This window comes from Podarcis bocagei (assembly GCF_964188305.1).
Source record: "Podarcis bocagei genome assembly, chromosome: 17".
NCBI lineage: Eukaryota > Metazoa > Chordata > Lepidosauria > Squamata > Lacertidae > Podarcis > Podarcis bocagei.
The window spans coordinates 35,769,946-35,789,376 of NC_138143.1; the positions used below are offsets into that span (position 1 = coordinate 35,769,946).

Sequence of the window (19,431 nt, forward strand, 5' to 3'; positions counted from 1 at the left end):
TTCATAGTAGTATAAAGGTAATAGCTAATAGTTTACTAGTTTATATCATTACTTCATGCTAACTAGTATCTGCAACTAAATATTTAGAACTCACATTTTGATATGCTGCATAAGACAGTGGCTATATCCCTCATAATGAAGTAAAATGTTAACTTGTTCTGTTTACGTAAAATTAGAATCATAGAATCATAGAGTTGGAAGAGACCACAAGGGCCATCGAGTCCAACCCCCTACCAAGCAGGAAACAATTTATATTATATTATATTATATTATATTATATTATATTATATTATATTATATTATATTATTATATAATATATTATATTTATTATTATATATATTATTATATATTATTATATATTATTATATTAGCTCAAATTCACATTCCAGATTTAACTTAACAAAGTGTGGGTGAAGACACTGCCTATTTTTCCTTATAGCTGGTACCTTTTATAAACTTAGTTCTTTTGCAAGTTGTAATTTCCCCTAACATTTACTCTCCCTCCACAACTTCGTTTACTGCAAAATGATCACTTAAAAAGCTTCTGTAAGAATTGAATGACAATTCCATCCCACAATGTTAAGATGATTTAAGGCAACTTTATTCCAGTGCTGCATTTTCGAGGGCCTGTCGATAGATGGGCAAAGATTTCATTTACAGTTCAGTTGCAGTAAGAAAAGACAAGTTAATCTTGTATTGAATTAAGAGGGGAGAACATGATTCTGTGAAGATTACATCTAGGCACCTTATAAAAAAAAATCAACGAAGTGTAACAAGTTCTTCAGAAGATGTTGGGTGGATGGCCACTGTCTGGTCAAAATCTGCTTTTGTTGCTCCCATTTTGACAGCCACAGCAAAGCCTTGAAGCATTTCATCACATCCTAACCCTTGCATATGAAGGCCTACCACCTTAAAAACAAACAAACAAACATGTTAATTAAGGCTTTGGTTTTGCATTGGTGATTTAATACTATAATCAGACATCTCATTGACTCCCCAAACCAGCTTTCTTCATCAATAAAGATAGGCTTATATTTGCAGTGTTCTCCTTCTCCAATATTGCTCCATTTGCCAGTTCTGCACAAAGTAGAGCCATGTGTGGTGTCTAGATAAGTATAAACAGACTAGTTGCTCACAGAATCTTTATTCTTCCCCGTTTTGCTCACCTTCTCCTGTTTAGTTGCACACACCAGTTTCATTACACACTTCGTTTTCCTTTTTGTTACAGCATGATACATTGGGATAAAAGAAGTTGTATAGGTTTTCACATTCTCGCTTCCATATGTAGTTCTGGCTTCCGCTGAAACAGACAAACAGTAAGACAAAAATAAGCATATAGCCTACATAGTTAAGGAAGAGGAACTACGAAGCACAGCAATAATTGCCTTGCTTTAAAAGCCAAAAGGCAGACTAGATGTGTCTGAATTGCTATAATAAAGTTTTCGAAAGTATTTGACGTGTCTAAATACAGATGTTATAAAGCAAGAATTGGGAAACTGCAGCCCTCCAGCTGGTGTAGGCTGCGGGGGTGTGTGTGTGTCAGGACATCCACCAATACCTCCTATAGCACCTACAATAGTTATTCATAAATATCACAATGTGCAACACTTTTTCCTACTCAGTTGCCATTCACACTTGGCTGGCATCTCCTACATTGAAGCCACCTCTCAAGCGTGGCCACATTTCGGTGGAAGTCAAGATGGACACGCTTCCAGTTTTGAACAGATGAGATCTGCAAAGAGCGTCTCTCTGTCAGCAAATACGCAGTGGCTGGTGTAGGTTCCATCCCCTCCTCCATGTGCAGGACATGCCCACTGGCCCAAAAAAAGATTGGTGACCCCCTCCTGTAATCAAACAGCTCCCATAATCCCTAACCACTGGCCATGCAATATCTGAAGGCCCTCAGGTTCCCCATCCTGGTTTAGAGGGCCTGGGCTGCCAATTTTGCAACTCACAACTCTTAAACCTTCCACATTCAGAGTTTAACAGTCCCAATTTTACATACTAATATAGTTTTTTATGCTTTGAACAAATTAAGAAAATGTCTTCTGCACTGAAGTTCAGGAGGATCCTCCACTATAGTCAAGGGAAAATGGGAGAGGGGATGAAGCATTCAATTCTGCAGCCAGTCTCTAAATCCTAGTTAGCATCTGCAATGTGTTTACGTAGGCACAACCTTTTGTTCTTTATATAGCCTTGCCAAGCCACTGGCAGAAAATGTCCTAGAGCAAAGGATAAAATGGTATCGCATGTCACAAACGCTTAAGGTTACAGCGCCAATTCTTTTGTCGACTGAGCCATAGGAACTAGCAAGACAACAAGGCCTAAGATCCTACCTTCTGTTAGTCCCACCGTTCCAATAGGTGGGTGACTGAAGACCACGGTAGGAATGTTGGTGTAGTCAAGTTTAGAATCTTCTTTCCTCTCAAAAATCCTGTGTGCCAGTTTCCTTCCAGCAGCTATTGCAACTGTTAAGGATGAAATTTAGGCATGTCACCTGGCATAGTAGCAGGCAACTGTGTCCATTGCCACTCTCCAAGGGATGCATGCAGTACAGGCAGCCCCCCCCCCTACATGACATAGGGTAGTAACGATAAAATGTGATATCTGCCCCAGTGCAGGCTTACACATGAAGTGATCCAGTGGATGGAGCTGCATGGAAGAAAGACAGTAAAGGTAAAGGGACCCCTGACCATTAGGTCCAGTCGCAGACGACTCTGGTGTTGCGGCGCTCATCTCGCTTTATTGGCCAAGGGAGCAGGTGTACAGCTTCCAGGTCATGTGGCCAGCATGACAAACCAGAGCAGCGCACGGAAACTCCGTTTACCTTCCCTCTGGAGTGGTACCTATTTATCTACTTGCACTTTGACGTGCTTTTGAACTGCTAGGTTGGCAGGAGCAGGGACCGAGCAACGGGAGCTCACCGCGTTGCGGGGATTCAAACCACCAACCTTCTGATTGGCAAGTCCTAGGCTCTGTGGTTTAACCCACAGCGCCACCTGCGTCCCAGGAACTACAGACAGCCCCCCATTTACGCAGGGGTTACGTCACGAGGCACCACGAATATCGGTGAAATTGCATATAATTGAAACCCATTGAAAAAGCCTGCAGATACCCCTTTCCGTCCCCGCCCTATTAGTGATGTCTTTATGACGTTTCCAGGTGAGTTCTGGGTTCAGCGCAATGCACATATTCACAGTCGCACATATATTGAACACGCGTAAACGGAGCTGCCTGTATTTACATCTCTCCATTGCACTGCCCATTTATTCCTACTCTTTGCTTTCTGATTTTTACCCAGTTACTGATCTGTAAGAGGGCATCTCGCCTTATCCCACAATTGCTACATCTACTCAAGAGACTTTGTTGAAGAACTTTAACAAAAAGTCTCCTTGATTACCCCTATTCCCCATGCTTGTTATGCCTGAAGAACGTGTTGATATGCCTGAACGACCAGACCCAGTGATTTGTGAGTTTTTAATTTGCCAGGAATGGGGAACACTTGATCCTCCATACATTGCGGAACTACAAGGCCCATTGTCCATGCTGGCTAGGGCTGATGGGAGCTGGAGTGTAACAACATCTGGAGGGCCAAAGGTTCCCTGTCCCTGGCCTAGAACTTCATCTCATCTCCAGAATTTGCATCAATTATTCTCCATATGACAGGGAACTAAAAAGCTTATGTATTGTTTACTTGGTGTGGCAGATCTAAAGGCAAACCTGATAAGACTTCTAACTAGTCACACTGCCACACAATTCTTTAATTTTCTGCTAGTGTTTCAGAAATCAGTGATAAGGGAGATGCTAAGAGGTCACACCCAGATCTTATTGATGCAGTAGATTTACTATGATCAAAAGGCAGTAGTATTCTGTATAGCACCCAGAGAAGTTGATGAGCAGAAAAAGATCCCCAGGCAACCACTTGATTACTTCCCCGTCTTCCTCCCAGTTCTCTCCCACGCTATCTTTGGTGTGGCATGCACAGGTTCCCACATAACATTATAGAAGTCTTTTGAGCAAAATAGCATACTAATGTTACCTGGTGTAAGAAGAGCTTTCCCACATACATCTCCAACAGCGTAGATCCCCTTTCTGCTGGTATTTTGGAACTCATCAACAATAATATGACCCATAGAATCTACCTTAATATTCTAAAAAAGGAAAGGATAGTTTAAGTCAAACACGACATTCTGGGGAAAGAGTATCCAAGACAAACAGCAGTGATTCATCTCTTATTTCTAAGCTGTGTAACTTTTCAGAAAAATTATGTGAATAAGGGAAGGCAGGCCTTTTTCTTCCCACGTAGCCTCAGCACACAAAACACACGGAACCATTTCAGAGGAGTCAGGCATGAGCTGTATGCTTAGTGACAGGAGCTATGTGGGATATTTTTTCCATAACATTTAATTGACATTTACTATGTTCAGAGCTTTACATGTATTATCTCAATAATCCTATGAAAAAAATGTAGGTTCGCATAAAGTATTTGCTGGTGGGTGGAGGAATTGTTACCTAATATGGTGGTCTGCTTTTTTTATAAGTATTTCTATTCATTCTTTTTAAAAGGCTAATCAGAACAGCTTTCTAACTGAACAAAATGAATTTTTAACTGACTAAATACTGCAGCTCTACTCATAACCACAACACGATGCCAACTCTCATATAATCCAGATTCTATATGCAATGTATCAAAATCCCACATTGTCTCAAAGAAATAAAATAATTCCTGCTCACCTGCTGGTCAAGATTTAGCCCCTCTGTGTTTGGCTTTCGACCAATGGCCCATAACAGACAATCAACATCCTCAATAGTTTTAAAGGTGGGTTTCTGACTTGGAGGAGAGGATGTTACAGTTACCGACAGCAGTCCTGAAGGTGACTTTGTGACCGACTTGACCTGTTGAGAAACAGGAGACTTGAGGACAAAGAGCAAAACAGTACATACAATGGCCATAAATACTAGCTGCAAGGAAGGTGGACTTTAGGGCTCAACCCGATTTCCTGCTTCAAATTTGTTCTACAGTGGTACCTCCAGTTGCGGACGGGATCCATTACGGAGCTCCAGTCGGATCCCAAGCTTTTCACAACCAGAGGTGCCTGTTCTGCGCATGTGCGCACTGCAGTAGAGTGCTTCTGCGCGTGCACAGCAACACCCAGAAAAATACTTCCGGGTTTGCCGCACGCGTATCCCGAAGGATACGTAACCAGAGGTGCGCATAAGTAGAGGTACCACTGTATTTATTTCACAATTTGTTATAATATCTAAAAAAAAGCCTTTATTAGATTTGACATGTCAAGTTATAGGCATGGCTATGTGCCTGCCACAATTCTGTAGAGAAAAACACAATTATGTTGCACCAGTACAGATACCAGCTTCCTTGGGATCTCTCAATTTCATTTGAAGAAAAACAACAAGGGCTGCTGGAATCTTGAGAAGTCGCAGCAATGGCCAATTATGTTTTCCAGTGATCGGAGGATGGGGTTGGAGTGCCTTGCATTGCTCCTGTGCTTCAAACATGCAGAATAAATTATGCAAAAGAAGTACTATGGGGGAAAGTATGCAAAATAAAGTGTTTTTTAAAGTCTTATGTGAAAAACCTGCCCTAATTGTTCTTGGCCTTTTCCAGTTTTATATCAAATTTAAAATGTAAGGCCATTGGACAGGGCCTGTCTGTGTTTTCTGAACAATGTCTTGTTTGTTTTTAGGGGAGGGAGCCCAGGACCTCTGTGCCACAGAGAGTCACTTTGGTGCTGCTAATGCAGCAGAAACAATGTTAGAGGCAGCAGTTACGAGTTTCTGGTTTCTGCGGCCACAGCAGGCGCTGCGATTATCCAGCAATTTGATTTCACCCCAGGAGGCGCTCTTCATTGTCTCCCGAGACAGACAGATGCCACCTTCAAATAATATATTTAATGCAAGTTGCAGAATTCAACCATTCTTCATACAGAATGTGTGACTGACTGGTATCGGTACTCAGCCTTGATTTAAGGACAGCTGCTTAAGGTGCAATAAATAGGAGCTCTGTTTTTCTGCTTATGATCTGGCTACTAGCCCTATTAAAAGCAGCTATAAATACACCAATAAGAGAAGCCGCATGGGCAATAAGTTGAAGAAAAAGGAGGGTGGGGAGTATTTTGTTACATGTTTGCTACTTTCTCTCATTAAGAATAATACCACTCATAGAAGGAATTAAAGCACAGTTCCTCAAACTGGTGCTTAATAAAAGGTATTAATCCGTTAAAACAAACAACATAGCAAGATAAGATGGGAACATCCCTGCATACTTTGCCCCGATAGAAGATAGAATCATTCAGCCCCACGAAAACAATAAAAATGCAGATTTTTTATATTTTTAAATTAGATTTATACACCGCACTTCATCACAAGATCTCAGGGCACTATACATGATAAAATACAAAGGAAGAACACAAGTAAATAGTCAAAACAAAAATAACAAAACATTCCTCCCCCTAAATATAGGCACACAGATGATGAAAGTGAAACAGTACATAGATAATACCTGACAATGTTTCCAGACTTCTACACCACCTTGCTCCAGCTCCTGAGTACAGTTTGAGCTGATCATTGAATCAAAGTTTCTCAGCACCTGTCCAGGAAGAACATTAAATAAGACTGTAAGGGCACACAGCATATCCACATAACTCATTCAAGAGAGCTAGTGTAGCAGTTACAGCTGTTTCTGAACGCTTGTGATTTCCATATCACTGCATTTTTGTAAGAAATTCCTGTAAACCGCTTTGAGGTCCACGTGAAAAACAATGTATAAATGCATTTAATAAATAGTAGTGGCTAACAGCAGGCTGTAAACCTAGCAAGGGCAACTCACAAAACCACAATTCTCTAAGCCTCTCCACCCCAAACCCTCAGGATTTTTCTTTTGTAAATTTGGTTGTTTATATTTATCTGTATATGTTTAAAGCAAAATAAAAATTACTTAAAAAAAAAGAATGGAGTTCAGAAACTCTAGTTTAAGAAATGTTGATGCTGAACAAAATGTTGAACAAAAAAACAGTGCTTCCTTGCCCAGCCAATCAGTGCAAGGAATTAAAAGCGTGCACAACAGAACCCCAGCCTTGTTTTTTATTGCATTGGCCAATATACAGCAGAGCAGTCAGGACAAAGAAAAAGTGAGTGTGCCTTACCTCACCATAACGTATCAGTAAGGATGTCTTTGAACCCAGGGCTGAAAGAATGCCAGCTATCTCCACAGCTATGTATCCAGCACCGACGACAACACTGCGCCTGAAAGAATAATGGGTTTTGAGCCATATCACACACACCCTATGAAGTTCCTGTTGGAAATATATTCTACTGCACCCTGAACTATGCTTTGCCTGAGTGCCTCATACTGAGGCAGTAAGGATCTTCACTCAGCAGACAGTTAAAACTATGGAAGCTGCTGCTCAAAATGTAGTGATAGTCATCCTTAAGTAAAGGCAAAGGGACCCCTGACCATTAGGTCCAGTCGTGGCCGACTCTGGGGTTGTGGTGCTCATCTCGCTTTATTGGCTGAGGGAGCCGGCGTACAGCTTCCAGGTCACGTGGCCAGCATGACTAAGCCGCTTCTGGCGAACCAGAGCAGCACATGGAAACGCCGTTTACCTTCCCGCCGGAACGGTACCTATTTATCTGCTTGCACTTTGATGTGCTTTTGAACTGCTAGGTTGGCAGGAGCAGGGATCGAGCAACGGGAGCTCACCCCGTTGCGGGGATTCAAACCACCGACCTTCTGATCGGCAAGTCCTAGGCTCTGTGGTTTAACCAACAGCGCCACCCGCGTCCCTATGTCATCCACTTAGATGGTCCTAAAAGGGAATTGGACAAATGCATGGAGGGAGGACTATGCTATCAATAGCTACTAGTCATGAAATCTATATGCTATTTCCAGGATCAGAGACCTACCACTAGGTACCTGTCGCTGGGGAATAACAGCAAGAGAGGGCTATCGCTCTCATGTTTCATCTGTGGGTTTCCTATAGACATCTGAGCAACTACACGTGTTCAGATGCAAGTAAACCTCCTCCCATCTTCCAGAGTTCTGGCCAATGAGTGCAGAAGCACTAGCAAACATTTGGCTACGTGCTGTGTGCGTTTTATAAATGACCAAATAATTCTATGAAACTTTGGTTAATTTTAATTAACTTAATGACTCAAATTGAGCATTTTGCTGCACTGATTTGCAAACCACACCACCACAAGCCTGCTAAACTTTTCTCAAAACACAAACAATGCCAATACAGAGCAAACCGTGTGTGTGTGTGTGTGTGTGTGTGTGTGTGTGTGCGTGCGTGTGCGTGTGAACGAACAAGTCATTAGAAGGGATGAGGAGGAATGTTTTGCGCTGATATTCAACTGCTTCTAAACAAGAATTTTATAGGTTTCACGTATCTCCCCAAACCAATGTGTCAAACATCTATTTACAAGCCAGACATGAGACTTTGTGCTGATTCTTGCTATTCTGAGATGCAACCCAGAAAGTAGGATTGGGACAATCGAAAAGAACAGCTGTTGCATGAAGGAGCCTGAACTCTACAACCTCCAATTTTAGTACTACATAAAGCCAGCCAGTAAGGTAAACCTCCTTTAGGTGCAATTCAGCCACTGTTATACACTTGTAAACCCCATTGCTTTCAATGGAAGACTGGGTGCAAACTTCTACCTACTTCCCTAATGGAAGCAAGCCTCACTTAATTCAATAGGACTTACTTCTGAAGAGACAAAGCATATAATGCACTGTTGGGTACATACTTAAGCCATCTTGCATTAAAATTAATTGTGTTTACAAGTGCTTTAATTTGTCTGGATTTTGCCCGCAGATTTTTCTCAGGCAACAAAAGAAACAAAGCCTCTAATCTAGCTCTAGACTAATACCAGATAAGCATCAGGACAGACCAGATGCTAAATGGGGCATCTTTAGCAATTCTGCAACTTGCAACAGTAAATACAGCACTATGGGGGAACTCACTAGCCTTTTTCCTGCACTTAAGGTATTTATAGACATTTGAGGGATGTACATGAGCCCACCTCACCCCGCCTATCGCACAGTAACCCACATCCAGCATGCTCTATTTCTCAAATAATCTCCATTACGATGTGGAAACTGAGAACAGGTACACCCTAGATTGGCAACTTACTTGGGCAGCTCTTCAAGGTCAAAAAAACCATCACTAGTAATTCCCAAGCTGGCCCCTGCAAAGCAATGAGACACTACCCTGAATATCAAAGTCCACTTATGTATAAATAGATCTTAGCTATGCAAATATTCAACTTTTCTTACAGCTCATTCACTAATGCAGACCTGCTGCATACAATACAATTCAATACTGCAAGCAGGAAAAACAGGCTTCTCCTAAACTGGGGTGAAGATGGTAAACATCTAAAAAATGTGATGAATACACTCCCACAACTATGTCCGCAACAATCCTGAAATTGTAAGTTCCTTGGGGCAGGGGTTGCCGGACTTTTCAAAAATTACTCCATGTACATTTATGACCCTTAATAATTGACAGGGAGAGGGGGAGAGGAGGAACATTCCTGAAAAATGCACGTATTCCCCAAAGATCAGCAAAACACAACGAGCAGCACAGGCGATGAGGGCAACAGCGTTTGCCAAGGATTAATGTTACAAAGTACAGAAAGTTATTGCTTAATCTTTTGAAGCAAGAAGCTCAACTGTCATATCAGCTTTTTTAGATCTTTCCTAATCACAGGACAGAGAGAGCTATTTCCATTTGCTTTAGCTCACCCTCCATCTAAGGAGCCTTCGTAAGGGAGCTGCTCCCAAGTAAAGTCTTGATGAGATTCTTGCCTTTTAGAATAAAATGGGGGGAGGTAACAAGAAGGGCTGGGTGATATCTGGTTTTCAACATCACGATGTATCACCAGCTAAATATCGCAATATAATGATGTATCACGATGTCTGAAATAAGGATGGAACTATGTAGAGGTGAACAGCAGGGCAGGGTGATATCTGTTTTTCAACCTTGTGATATATCACCTGCAAAATATCATAACCTATCAATATACCCGTATTTTTCGCTCTATAGGGCGCACCCGACCATAGGACGCACCTTGTTTTAGAGGGGGAGAACAAGAAAAAAAATTCTCCCTCTCTCTGCACAGCGCCCCTTCAGCGAAGCGGGAGAAACGGAGCCCCTTCCATTTCTCCTCCTGCTTGGCTGAAGGGGCGCTGCGCAGCTCTCCCTCTCTGCTGAAGCCAAGGTAGTCTTGCTCTCCTGGCTTCAGCAAAAGGAACCCGAAGCCTTTGGAGCACAGGGCGAGTTCCCGCTGCGCTCCAAAGGCTTTAGGCGGCTATCCCTGAAGCCTGGAGAGCGAGAGGGGTCGGTGTGCACCGACCCCTCTCGCTCTCCAGGCTTCAGTGAAAGCAACATGAAGCCTCCGGAGCACGGAGGGAGCGCTCTCTCTGCACTTTGGAGGCTTCACGTTGCCATCGCTGAAGCCAAGGAGCCTGCATTCGCTCCACAGGACACACACACATTTCCCCTTAATTTTTGGAGGGGAAAAAGTGCGTCCTATAGAGTGAAAAATACGGTATCACAATCTGTGAAATAAGGATGGAGCTATGTAGAGGCATTGGCACATTGTGATTTTTGCATAGCGCATGCACACACACCATGAGTCACAATATATTGCCAGGTCAAAAATTATGAAACCAATATCACAATATGGACTTTGTTTTGGACAATATATTGATACATCACCCAGCCCTAGGAACAGGGCAATAATGATGATGATGTCATTAGCTTTGGGCTATTTTTGGATGTGAAGTTACTGGATATTTCTATTTCTGAACTATATGCTCATTTAAACATTGATGTACGTTAAATGAACTTTCAACCACTGAATTTTTAGCGTTACATTGTAGTGATATCATAATTTTATTATGTATCGTTATTATAGGGATACTGTGCTTTGACAGTTAAAATGCTTTGAGAAACCATTCTGCTTGCAAAAAATGTGGCATGTAAATTACTTACCCGGCACCTCACTTTCACTGGGGACTGAAGGCTGCCCACCAGTTGCAATCAGGATATGGGGTGCTGTGTATTTTTTACCATCCACTTCAATCGTGCCTTTGCCATCAGGTGTGAACGAAGCATCACCACGAATAGTTTCTACATTGGACTAATGAAATTAGGTTGAAAATGAGCTGTCAATCTATACGTCAATTCAAAGACCAGATAAAGAATTTCACAAGACATTTTAGCTATTCCCTATGTTGTCACAGTGCTACTGGTTGGTGTGCCGATTTCTCTCATCTGTTGATTCTCTCAGGAATTAATTGAACAAGTCTGGGTTATCCAAAGCTCTCCTATATATTTTGTCATAAATTCAGAGAAACCTCTATACCAGGCTTCCTCAACCTCGGCCCTCCAGCTGTTTTTGGCCTACAACTCCCATGATCCCTAGCTAGCAGGACGAGCGGTCAGGGATGATGGGAATTGTAGTCTCAAAACATCTGGAGGGCTGAGGTTGAGAAAGCCTGTTCTATACTGATAGAGCAGGTAGAATTAAGGGCATGTTTACAATACAGACTTAAATTCATTACTTCCTCTCTCCAAACTTCTCTAGGGGAATTAGGATCTCAAATAGATAATTCTTTGTACCCTCAGCATACAAACTATACTTCCCAGGGTTACTTAGAGACCCTATGACAGATAGAAAAAAAGACTGATATAAAATCAACATATATTAGCAATTTAGATAGGGCCAAGACATTCTCAGAGGCGGGGCTGCAAATCCTAAAGCATTTCCGGATTGGTGAGAGAGATTTTATAAAAGTGCTGTGCTCTGAAACTAAAAGGAATATATTTCCAAGAGCGAAGGATGGTTGTCTCAAAGGAGTAAGCTGATGAACCAGAAGAGCCCTCTAGATTCTATACTGTGAAACTCATCGTTAGCAGCTGGAGGAAAGGGGCTTAACGATCGGTTGAGGTGCAAAACAGGAACATTTACAAACCTTGTTCAAATTATTTTGATAGATATCATTCAGTCGTTTCACATAAGCATCACGCTTTTCCTTAATTACTCTGTAATAAAATAAGTTTTGTGTGACAAAATTATCTCTCTCTTGCACTAGCAAAACTATGGCTCAAAAAAACCCCTAACCTTGTCCCTCCTTTCAAATCCCCATTCATTATTTGCTTTAGGAATTTACATCCCATCAAAAAAATCAAGAGGCAGGTATATTGGGTAGGCAGAACTGTTTATAAAGCCAATAGCCAACTGTTTATAAAGCCAACATAATAAAACTAGAAGATGAGCCAGTTTTAAAATAGCTTCAAACTTTTCTCCATTGATAACCTTGTGCATCTCCCATGCATTTCAATGGGACAAGAATATAAATACCTCCTAGCAGACTGGAGGAAATCTGATGAATGGGGTACATTCAGCTACTATTAATGATGCTCCAAATATTTCGCACATCTTCCACTCAGTTCAGTGGGGCAAGCATATCAGAACCTCTTAGTAGATTGTACCCCACTCATCGCATTAGTCTGATGGTGCACATTTATTTCCACAGAAAGGAATTTTAACCTGACTTACCGCCAGTTAAACTTCACATCGGATACTTCAAAACCATAATCTGCATGATCATGGATGAATTCAGAGTGGACAGCAGTGTTCCACATCACCTGTTTGGGGAGGGGAGGGTGCAGTGAGAACATCCAGGGTTTAATTTAAAAATAAATGAAAAACCAAACACCACTATTTATTGTATAATTAAGGATAATGTGAATAAACATTTTGATATGTTGTGGGGGGGAAGTATAATGCATAAAGGATTTTACACTGGGACAGCAGTTTAGATATATCAGGCCCACACAACTTGCAACCCACCATGACAAATGTAACCCACTAGGCATGTACTGTAGTCTGCAAAATACTTCAAAAACTCAATTTTAAATTCACTCAGTCTTTCTCTAAAGCAGTTCCTCTCCTGGTAACTGCCAGCTTTTTTAAAATCAAGAATAGTCTGAAAGATTCCCACTCACCCCCAGAGGCAGTAGGACAGGAAACCTGTATCTTCAGTCAACAGCCCATAACCTGCCATTTACAATTCTACCTGCTTTGCCAAAAGGATGGCTTCTAGGCAAAGGGCATGATCCAATTTGCCAGCCTCCCTGTGGCTACTTGGAAGCATCCACTGTCTGCAGCGGATGGAGACACCAGCCTTCAATTTTCTATTAACGATTATGATCCCAAGATTTCTTTTTCATTTTATTTTCCGCAAATGAGAATCATTGCATCAGGCGTGCATCAAAACACGCCACTGCAATTTCTTAAGTTCATATTTGAGTCTGTTCATGGAGAAGGCAAGAGAAAAACCAGTGACTTTCTAACAATAAAGGACGCTTGCTTCATACATTGCAATGTTGACTTCTCAACCCTTCAGAACCGGATCAGCCAGAAGAGCCTTGGGAAATTAGGCACTTAGCAGGAGTAACAGCAATCCTAAATTACACAGCGGAGAAGCGAAGCGATGGCTCCCCCCGGTGTATATGAAACCACACCAGCTCACAATGGCCAAGCGTATAAAGACAGTTGTCTTTTTCTTTCTTTCTTTCTTTCTTTCTTTCTTTCTTTCTTTCTTTCTTTCTTTTTCTGCAACAGCTTATGCCTGACATAGATGGGGAGTCCCCAAGGAAGGGTCCCTGGAGCGATCTACAAGGCTTAAGTCTAGCAGACCTCAAGCCTCTGGGACCCCCACAATTGGTAGGACAACCAGTGAAGTGGAAAGACACATGATGTCTTTTAAATGCCATCTAACATCCCCCAGCCATCTGATAGCATTTAGTTTATTATCTGGAATCTTGTCTTTATGTTGTATGTTATATGTTGTATGTTTGCGATTGTAAAATTTTAATTTGAAAAACTAAATAAATAATAGTCATACCTCGGGTTACAGATGCTTCAGGTTGTGTTTTTGCAGGTTACAGACCACTGAAACCTGGAAGTACTGGAACGGGTTACTTCCGGGTTTCGGCAGTCACACATGCGCAGAAGTGCTAAATTGTGCTTAGCGCATGTGCAGAAGCGCCGAATCGCAACCTGCGCGTGTGCAGACGTGCCGCTGCGGGGTGCAAACATTGCGGGTTGTGAACGTGCATCCCGCACGGATCACGTTCACAACCTGAGTGTCCACTGTATATGTATATGTATCAGCAAAAGTTGAACTGTGCCCTGAAATCTCTGCTTTGAAGAGTACGCTTTACCCTCAATGCAATCAAGCTGAGACTCAGTATGGAAAATAAGAATGCTAAGTTTACTAGAGTCAAACCTCAGTTGTTGAACGTAATCTGTTCCGGAAGCCCATTTGGCTTCCGAAACGTTTGACAAACGAAGTGCAGCTTCCGACTGGTTGCAAGAGCTTCCTGCACTCAAGCGGAAGCCGTGTCGGACGTTCGGCTTCCGAAAAACATTTGAAAATCGGAGCATTTACTTCCAGGTTTTCAGCATTCGGGAGCCAAAACGGAGCCTTTCAGGAACCGAGGTTTGATTGTATAGGAAATACATGTTGGATAGGAAAAAACCTACTTCAAACAATCTAGGATGGAAATGCAGAAAGCCATGCTTGCTCTTTTATCTTTCTACAGGGCAAACAAAAGAAAAAATGTCTCCTCCTCCAAGGTGGGACAAAGAAAAAGTAGAAACACCCTGAGAGTATCAGTGTAGCAACTGAGGAAAGGTCAGCACAGATTCATTCAGAAAGTCAAGTCTAGGAGGCTTGGCGGTTCCTGTCCACCTACTTTCTGCCCATGGAAACCCAGCAGCCTTAATGCAACTGAGCTGCATCCCAGCACTTTCAACATCAGGGAGAGAGTTAATATAGCACTCTGATAACAGTTCCTTCTAGAAGAGAAGCAGAATGCCAGACCACACTGTGCCAAGTGCCTCTCCCGTACAAAATCACACATAAGCAAAAAGGCAGGTGTTTTTTGAGTGATCTGGCCATTTTCTTGTGTTCATCTGCATTTAGAAGACAACAGTCTCCTTGGGTAGCAATCTGACACATGAGGAGCCTAAGAATATATTTTAAAACCATTTCTAGCTGTTACTGCTGCCGAGTTTTCACTTCACACAATTTAAAAATAAAATAAAACAAAACAAATTGATAGTGACACATTCAGCGGTTTGTTTTTACCTTTTTAGGAACACATCCAACATTCACCTGAAAATGAAAAATAAACAGTGTCAAGCGCCAACGCTACTAAGCAAGTATTTAGCAAACATGCACAAACAGGTTACAAGATAATTTGTTATGGATAGCTTTTTATTATTTATTTATTACAGTAGTTCAGAGGCATACTGCCCTAATATACAGTCAACATGAGTGGTAGGCATTGCTATCTTTTATGCTCCATAAATTTGTCAAATCCCTTCTTAAAACCATTTAAGCTGGTGGGCATCCTTACATTTTGAGGTAGCAAATCCCATAGTTCAACAATGGACTGTGTGAAGGAAGTATTTTCCTTACCTGAATTTAATAAATATGGAGATTATAAGCGACCTACCTTACTTGTAAGGTACTTGATCTAGCCTCTTGTAAGGGTGACTGACAAAACTATTTTAGATTTGGAGTTTATTGTTGTCTTGTATAACATGTTACATACATGTCTTTGTATGAGTTAATTGCTTCCAAATCTTTGGTTACAATGTTGACTATACATTTCAGACACAAAGATTTGACTACAATAAATATGAGGTACTGCAATTTTAAATATAACAGTTGCCTCCTCCATTGTTGAAGTTCTGTAGAAAGCTCCTTGAAAGCAGATGTGCAATGATGGGTCCCTTATATTCAGTCGTGTGACCAAGAAACAGAACTCAGAATGGGGCAGAAAGAAACAAGACATGATTCTCAATTACTTGATTTTCAACAGAAGAGGATCTCAGAGGAAGAGAGCAAGTTTAGCACCACACTTTTTTGTGGTGTCACCCGACAGGGCCTGCTTCCATACTATTAAATGGTGACAGCCATTCATTCCAACTGGGAAAAAGAAATGGTGACACTTGGAAATATTACAAGAAGGTTAAAATGTACCCTGCATCACGGACAACAGGGTAACCTTGCCCTCACAAATCAAGAACCCAGAAAGGATGGCAACAAACACATGATTAAAAATTACATTTATATCATGGCTTTCCTAAAAGGAGATCAAACTGATCTGTAGAAAGGACTCTGTGAACTGAAAGTAGATACACTGTATGTACTTTTGTAACCCAAGAAAATATTCAATAAAAACAAAGTTTTAAAAAGATACATGACTCCCCCCTCCCTTTTATGCTCACAACAACCCTGTGAGGTAGATTAGGCTGAGAGGCAGAGATTGGTCCACAGTCCACCTGTGAGCTTCATAGCTGAGGGGGAGATTTAATCCTGGTCTTCCCGGGACTTTTTAACCACTACCCTAATAACTGACATGTCACACAGGCGTAGCCAGGATTTTTGTTAGGTAGGGCAGGACTGGGGGGGGGGGGGCAGAACCAACATGATTGATCAGTTAGTTAAGTATTTCTGTTGTTTTACTTGATGGGGGCAGCTGCTGCCCCCCCCCCAGCTAAGCCCATGGACATGTGGTCCTTTTGCAAGGATGATGCACAACTTTGTGAAGTGTACCACATTTTGGGGGCATGGAAATAACGCTTGGCATGCAGAAAACAGTGAAAGCACTCTTTCAGTAATTCAAAGTTTCAGGTTTTTTGTTTCCTCTCCAGTGAGCCATTTGAAACATAAAACTACTAGGGCTGGCACATGAGGGTGGCGTATGGAACATCCTAAAATTTAAGCTGCAATTTCTGCATAAAGATCTAGACCCTTCTCTCTCTATCAAATGCATGCACACATTTCCTCTGTTCCTCCTTCGAAGTTCAATGTGTGTGTGTCTGCATGCATGTGTGTGTGTGTGCACAAGGAAATAAAAAACAGAAAACAGATTAATGTTCTTATTACAACTTTCCTGTGCTCCTGGTCATCCTTAAGTGTGGGCAGCGGGGCAATTAACACCTGAGAGATGCCCTCCTGGCTTGCACACAGGGAGGTCCCAGGGTTCAATCCCCAGGCAGGGGCTGGGAGAGACCCTGGAGAGCTGTTGTCAGTCCGTGTTGGCAATACTGAGCTAGAAGGACCACTGTTCAGCTTCTTATAAACATAGGCTTGTAGAGCTGGAAGGGGCTCCAAGGGTCATCTAGCCCAACCCGCTTCAATGCAAGAATCTCAGCTGAATTATACACGACAGGCTGCCGCCCAACCTCCCTTTGCAGTGCGTTTCACAGAATAATAAAATTGGAAGGGGCTCCAAGGGTCATCTAGCCCAACCCGCTTCAATGCAAGCATCTCAGCTGGATTATGCACGACAGGCGGCCGCCCAACCTCCCTTTGCAGTGCGTTTCACGGAATCACAGAGTTGGAAGGGACCCCCCCGGCCCCAGGGTCATCTAGTCCAACCCGCTGCAAGGCAGGACTCCCAACTCCACCATAAGCCACCGAGGGCCGCCCAACCTTCCCGGGCGCCGTGTTTCCTCGAGGCCAAGTTTCCTAAGCGCCCGCCAACCCGCCTCCCGCCCCGGGACTCACGCAGGTGCCGCCGAGCCGCCCTCTCTCCACCACGGCCACCCGAGCGCCGAGCTCCGCCGCCCGCCGAGCGCTGGCCAGGCCGCCCGAGCCGCCTCCCAGCACCAGGTAGTCGAAGGCCGTCGAAGAGGAGGCGCGGAGCTGGGCCATGGCGGCGGCGGCTGCAGCGCGACTAGCAGGAAGGAGGAAGGCCGCCACGGCCAGGGGAGACCGCGGGCGCGGCCACCGCATCCCGCCTCCTGTCCTGCCCCCGCAGCGGGCGAGGCGAGGCAGGCGGCGCCGGCGGGGAAGGCGGGCCAGGCAGGCCAGGCCGCGGCGCTGGAAGGCGCCAAGACGCGGCGCGGCGCCTCTGTTAGGTCGCCTCAGCGAGGGAAGGAGCCCCTGAGGGAGAAAGCGGGCCCTGGCGGATTTACGTATAAGCTAAACAAGCTATAGCTGAGGGCCGCACTCTCTTGGGCCTCCCCCCCCCCCTCAAAAAAAAATTAAAAGGGAAAAACCTGGATGTACATTTCCAAAATATAAGATATAAAACAAATAAAATAAAACCTACATCCAGCAGCAGTGTTTTGTTTTTTGTAGGCTCCTGTGATGTAATTCATGGGCCCCACCTCCTCCCTAAAATATCACTGGTTTGCTCATTTCATAGAATCATAGAATCATAGAGTTGGAAGAGACCACAAGGGCCATCGAGTCCAACCCCCTGCCAAGCAGGAAACACCATCAGAGCACTCCTGACATATGGTTGTCAAGCCTCTGCTTAAAGACCTCCAAAGTAGGAGACTCCACCACACTCCTTGGCAGCAAATGCCACTGTCGAACAGCTCTTACTGTCAGGAAGTTCTTCCTAATGTTTAGGTGGAATCTTCTTTCTTGTAGTTTGGATCCATTGCTCCGTGTCCGCTTCTCTGGAGCAGCAGAAAACAACCTTTCTCCCTCCTCTATGTGACATCCTTTTATATATTTGAACATGGCTATCATATCACCCCTTAACCTCCTCTTCTCCAGGCTAAACATGCCCAGCTCCCTTAGCCGTTCCTCATAAGGCATCGTTTCCAGTCCTTGGACCATTTTGGTCGCCCTCCTCTGGACACGCTCCAGTTTGTCAGTGTCCTTCTTGAATTGTGGTGCCCAGAACTGGACACAGTACTCCAGGTACTTTCTACATATAGGGTGCCTACATTCTGCACGGCAACATGTGCAAATGGCTTGAGATACCTATTGGGTCCATAAATGACCACATAGCCTATATTCTGTGATAGGAATTTTGAGGTCTTAGATATATGGTAATGTTCATAAGCGTACCAACCAAGCACATGCATAGATCAGCACAGGAAGACCGACCTGGAACCATTTTGATTCCTAAACTGAGCAAATGTTTTCTCTGCAAGGTCAAAGTCGGAAACTGTCCATTGTCTCTTTCCTCACAAATCCTGTCTTAAGGGCACATTTAAGATATGAATAGGGTGTGAGCCTGTGACCTGGCCCAGGAACTAAGTATTTATCATTACAAAAGACTAGCCAGGCTCCCCAGAAAATCAAATCAAGTAACCTGCCAGACAGGAGATAAACAAGGATAGGAGAAAAACAATATTCAAATGTTCTGTTCTAGACCGCCTTTTCTGTGATGTAGGTGTGATGTATCTGAGGGGTGGTCTTAGGTGACACCCCTTCTGTGATGTATGTATGATGTTTCTGGGGGTGGTCTTGATCTACAGGGTGGCAATTTCAAAAATCTTTACAAGGCCTTGCGCACCATTTTTCTGGGTCCTCCTTCTGCGGGTAAGGGGAGCACCCTGTTGCAACAGATCAATAA

At 43.1% G+C, this 19,431-nt stretch overlaps 1 protein-coding gene across 1 annotated transcript; it reads right to left on the reverse strand.

Annotated features, from left to right (window-relative positions):
* Nucleotides 1-580: 580 nt before the first annotated feature.
* Nucleotides 581-17,864, reverse strand: GSR (glutathione-disulfide reductase). The gene is made up of 13 exons (XM_081176641.1): nucleotides 17,622-17,864; nucleotides 15,189-15,215; nucleotides 12,590-12,678; nucleotides 12,003-12,072; nucleotides 11,020-11,167; nucleotides 9,157-9,211; nucleotides 7,165-7,264; nucleotides 6,522-6,608; nucleotides 4,736-4,897; nucleotides 4,041-4,152; nucleotides 2,338-2,469; nucleotides 1,168-1,301; nucleotides 581-910 (listed from the first exon to the last, which is right to left on the reverse strand). Exons 1-13 carry the CDS (start codon nucleotides 17,847-17,849, stop codon nucleotides 761-763), a joined length of 1,494 nt encoding a protein of 497 aa, XP_081032767.1. The 5' UTR covers nucleotides 17,850-17,864; the 3' UTR covers nucleotides 581-760.
* Between the last annotated feature and the right edge of the window lie 1,567 nt (nucleotides 17,865-19,431).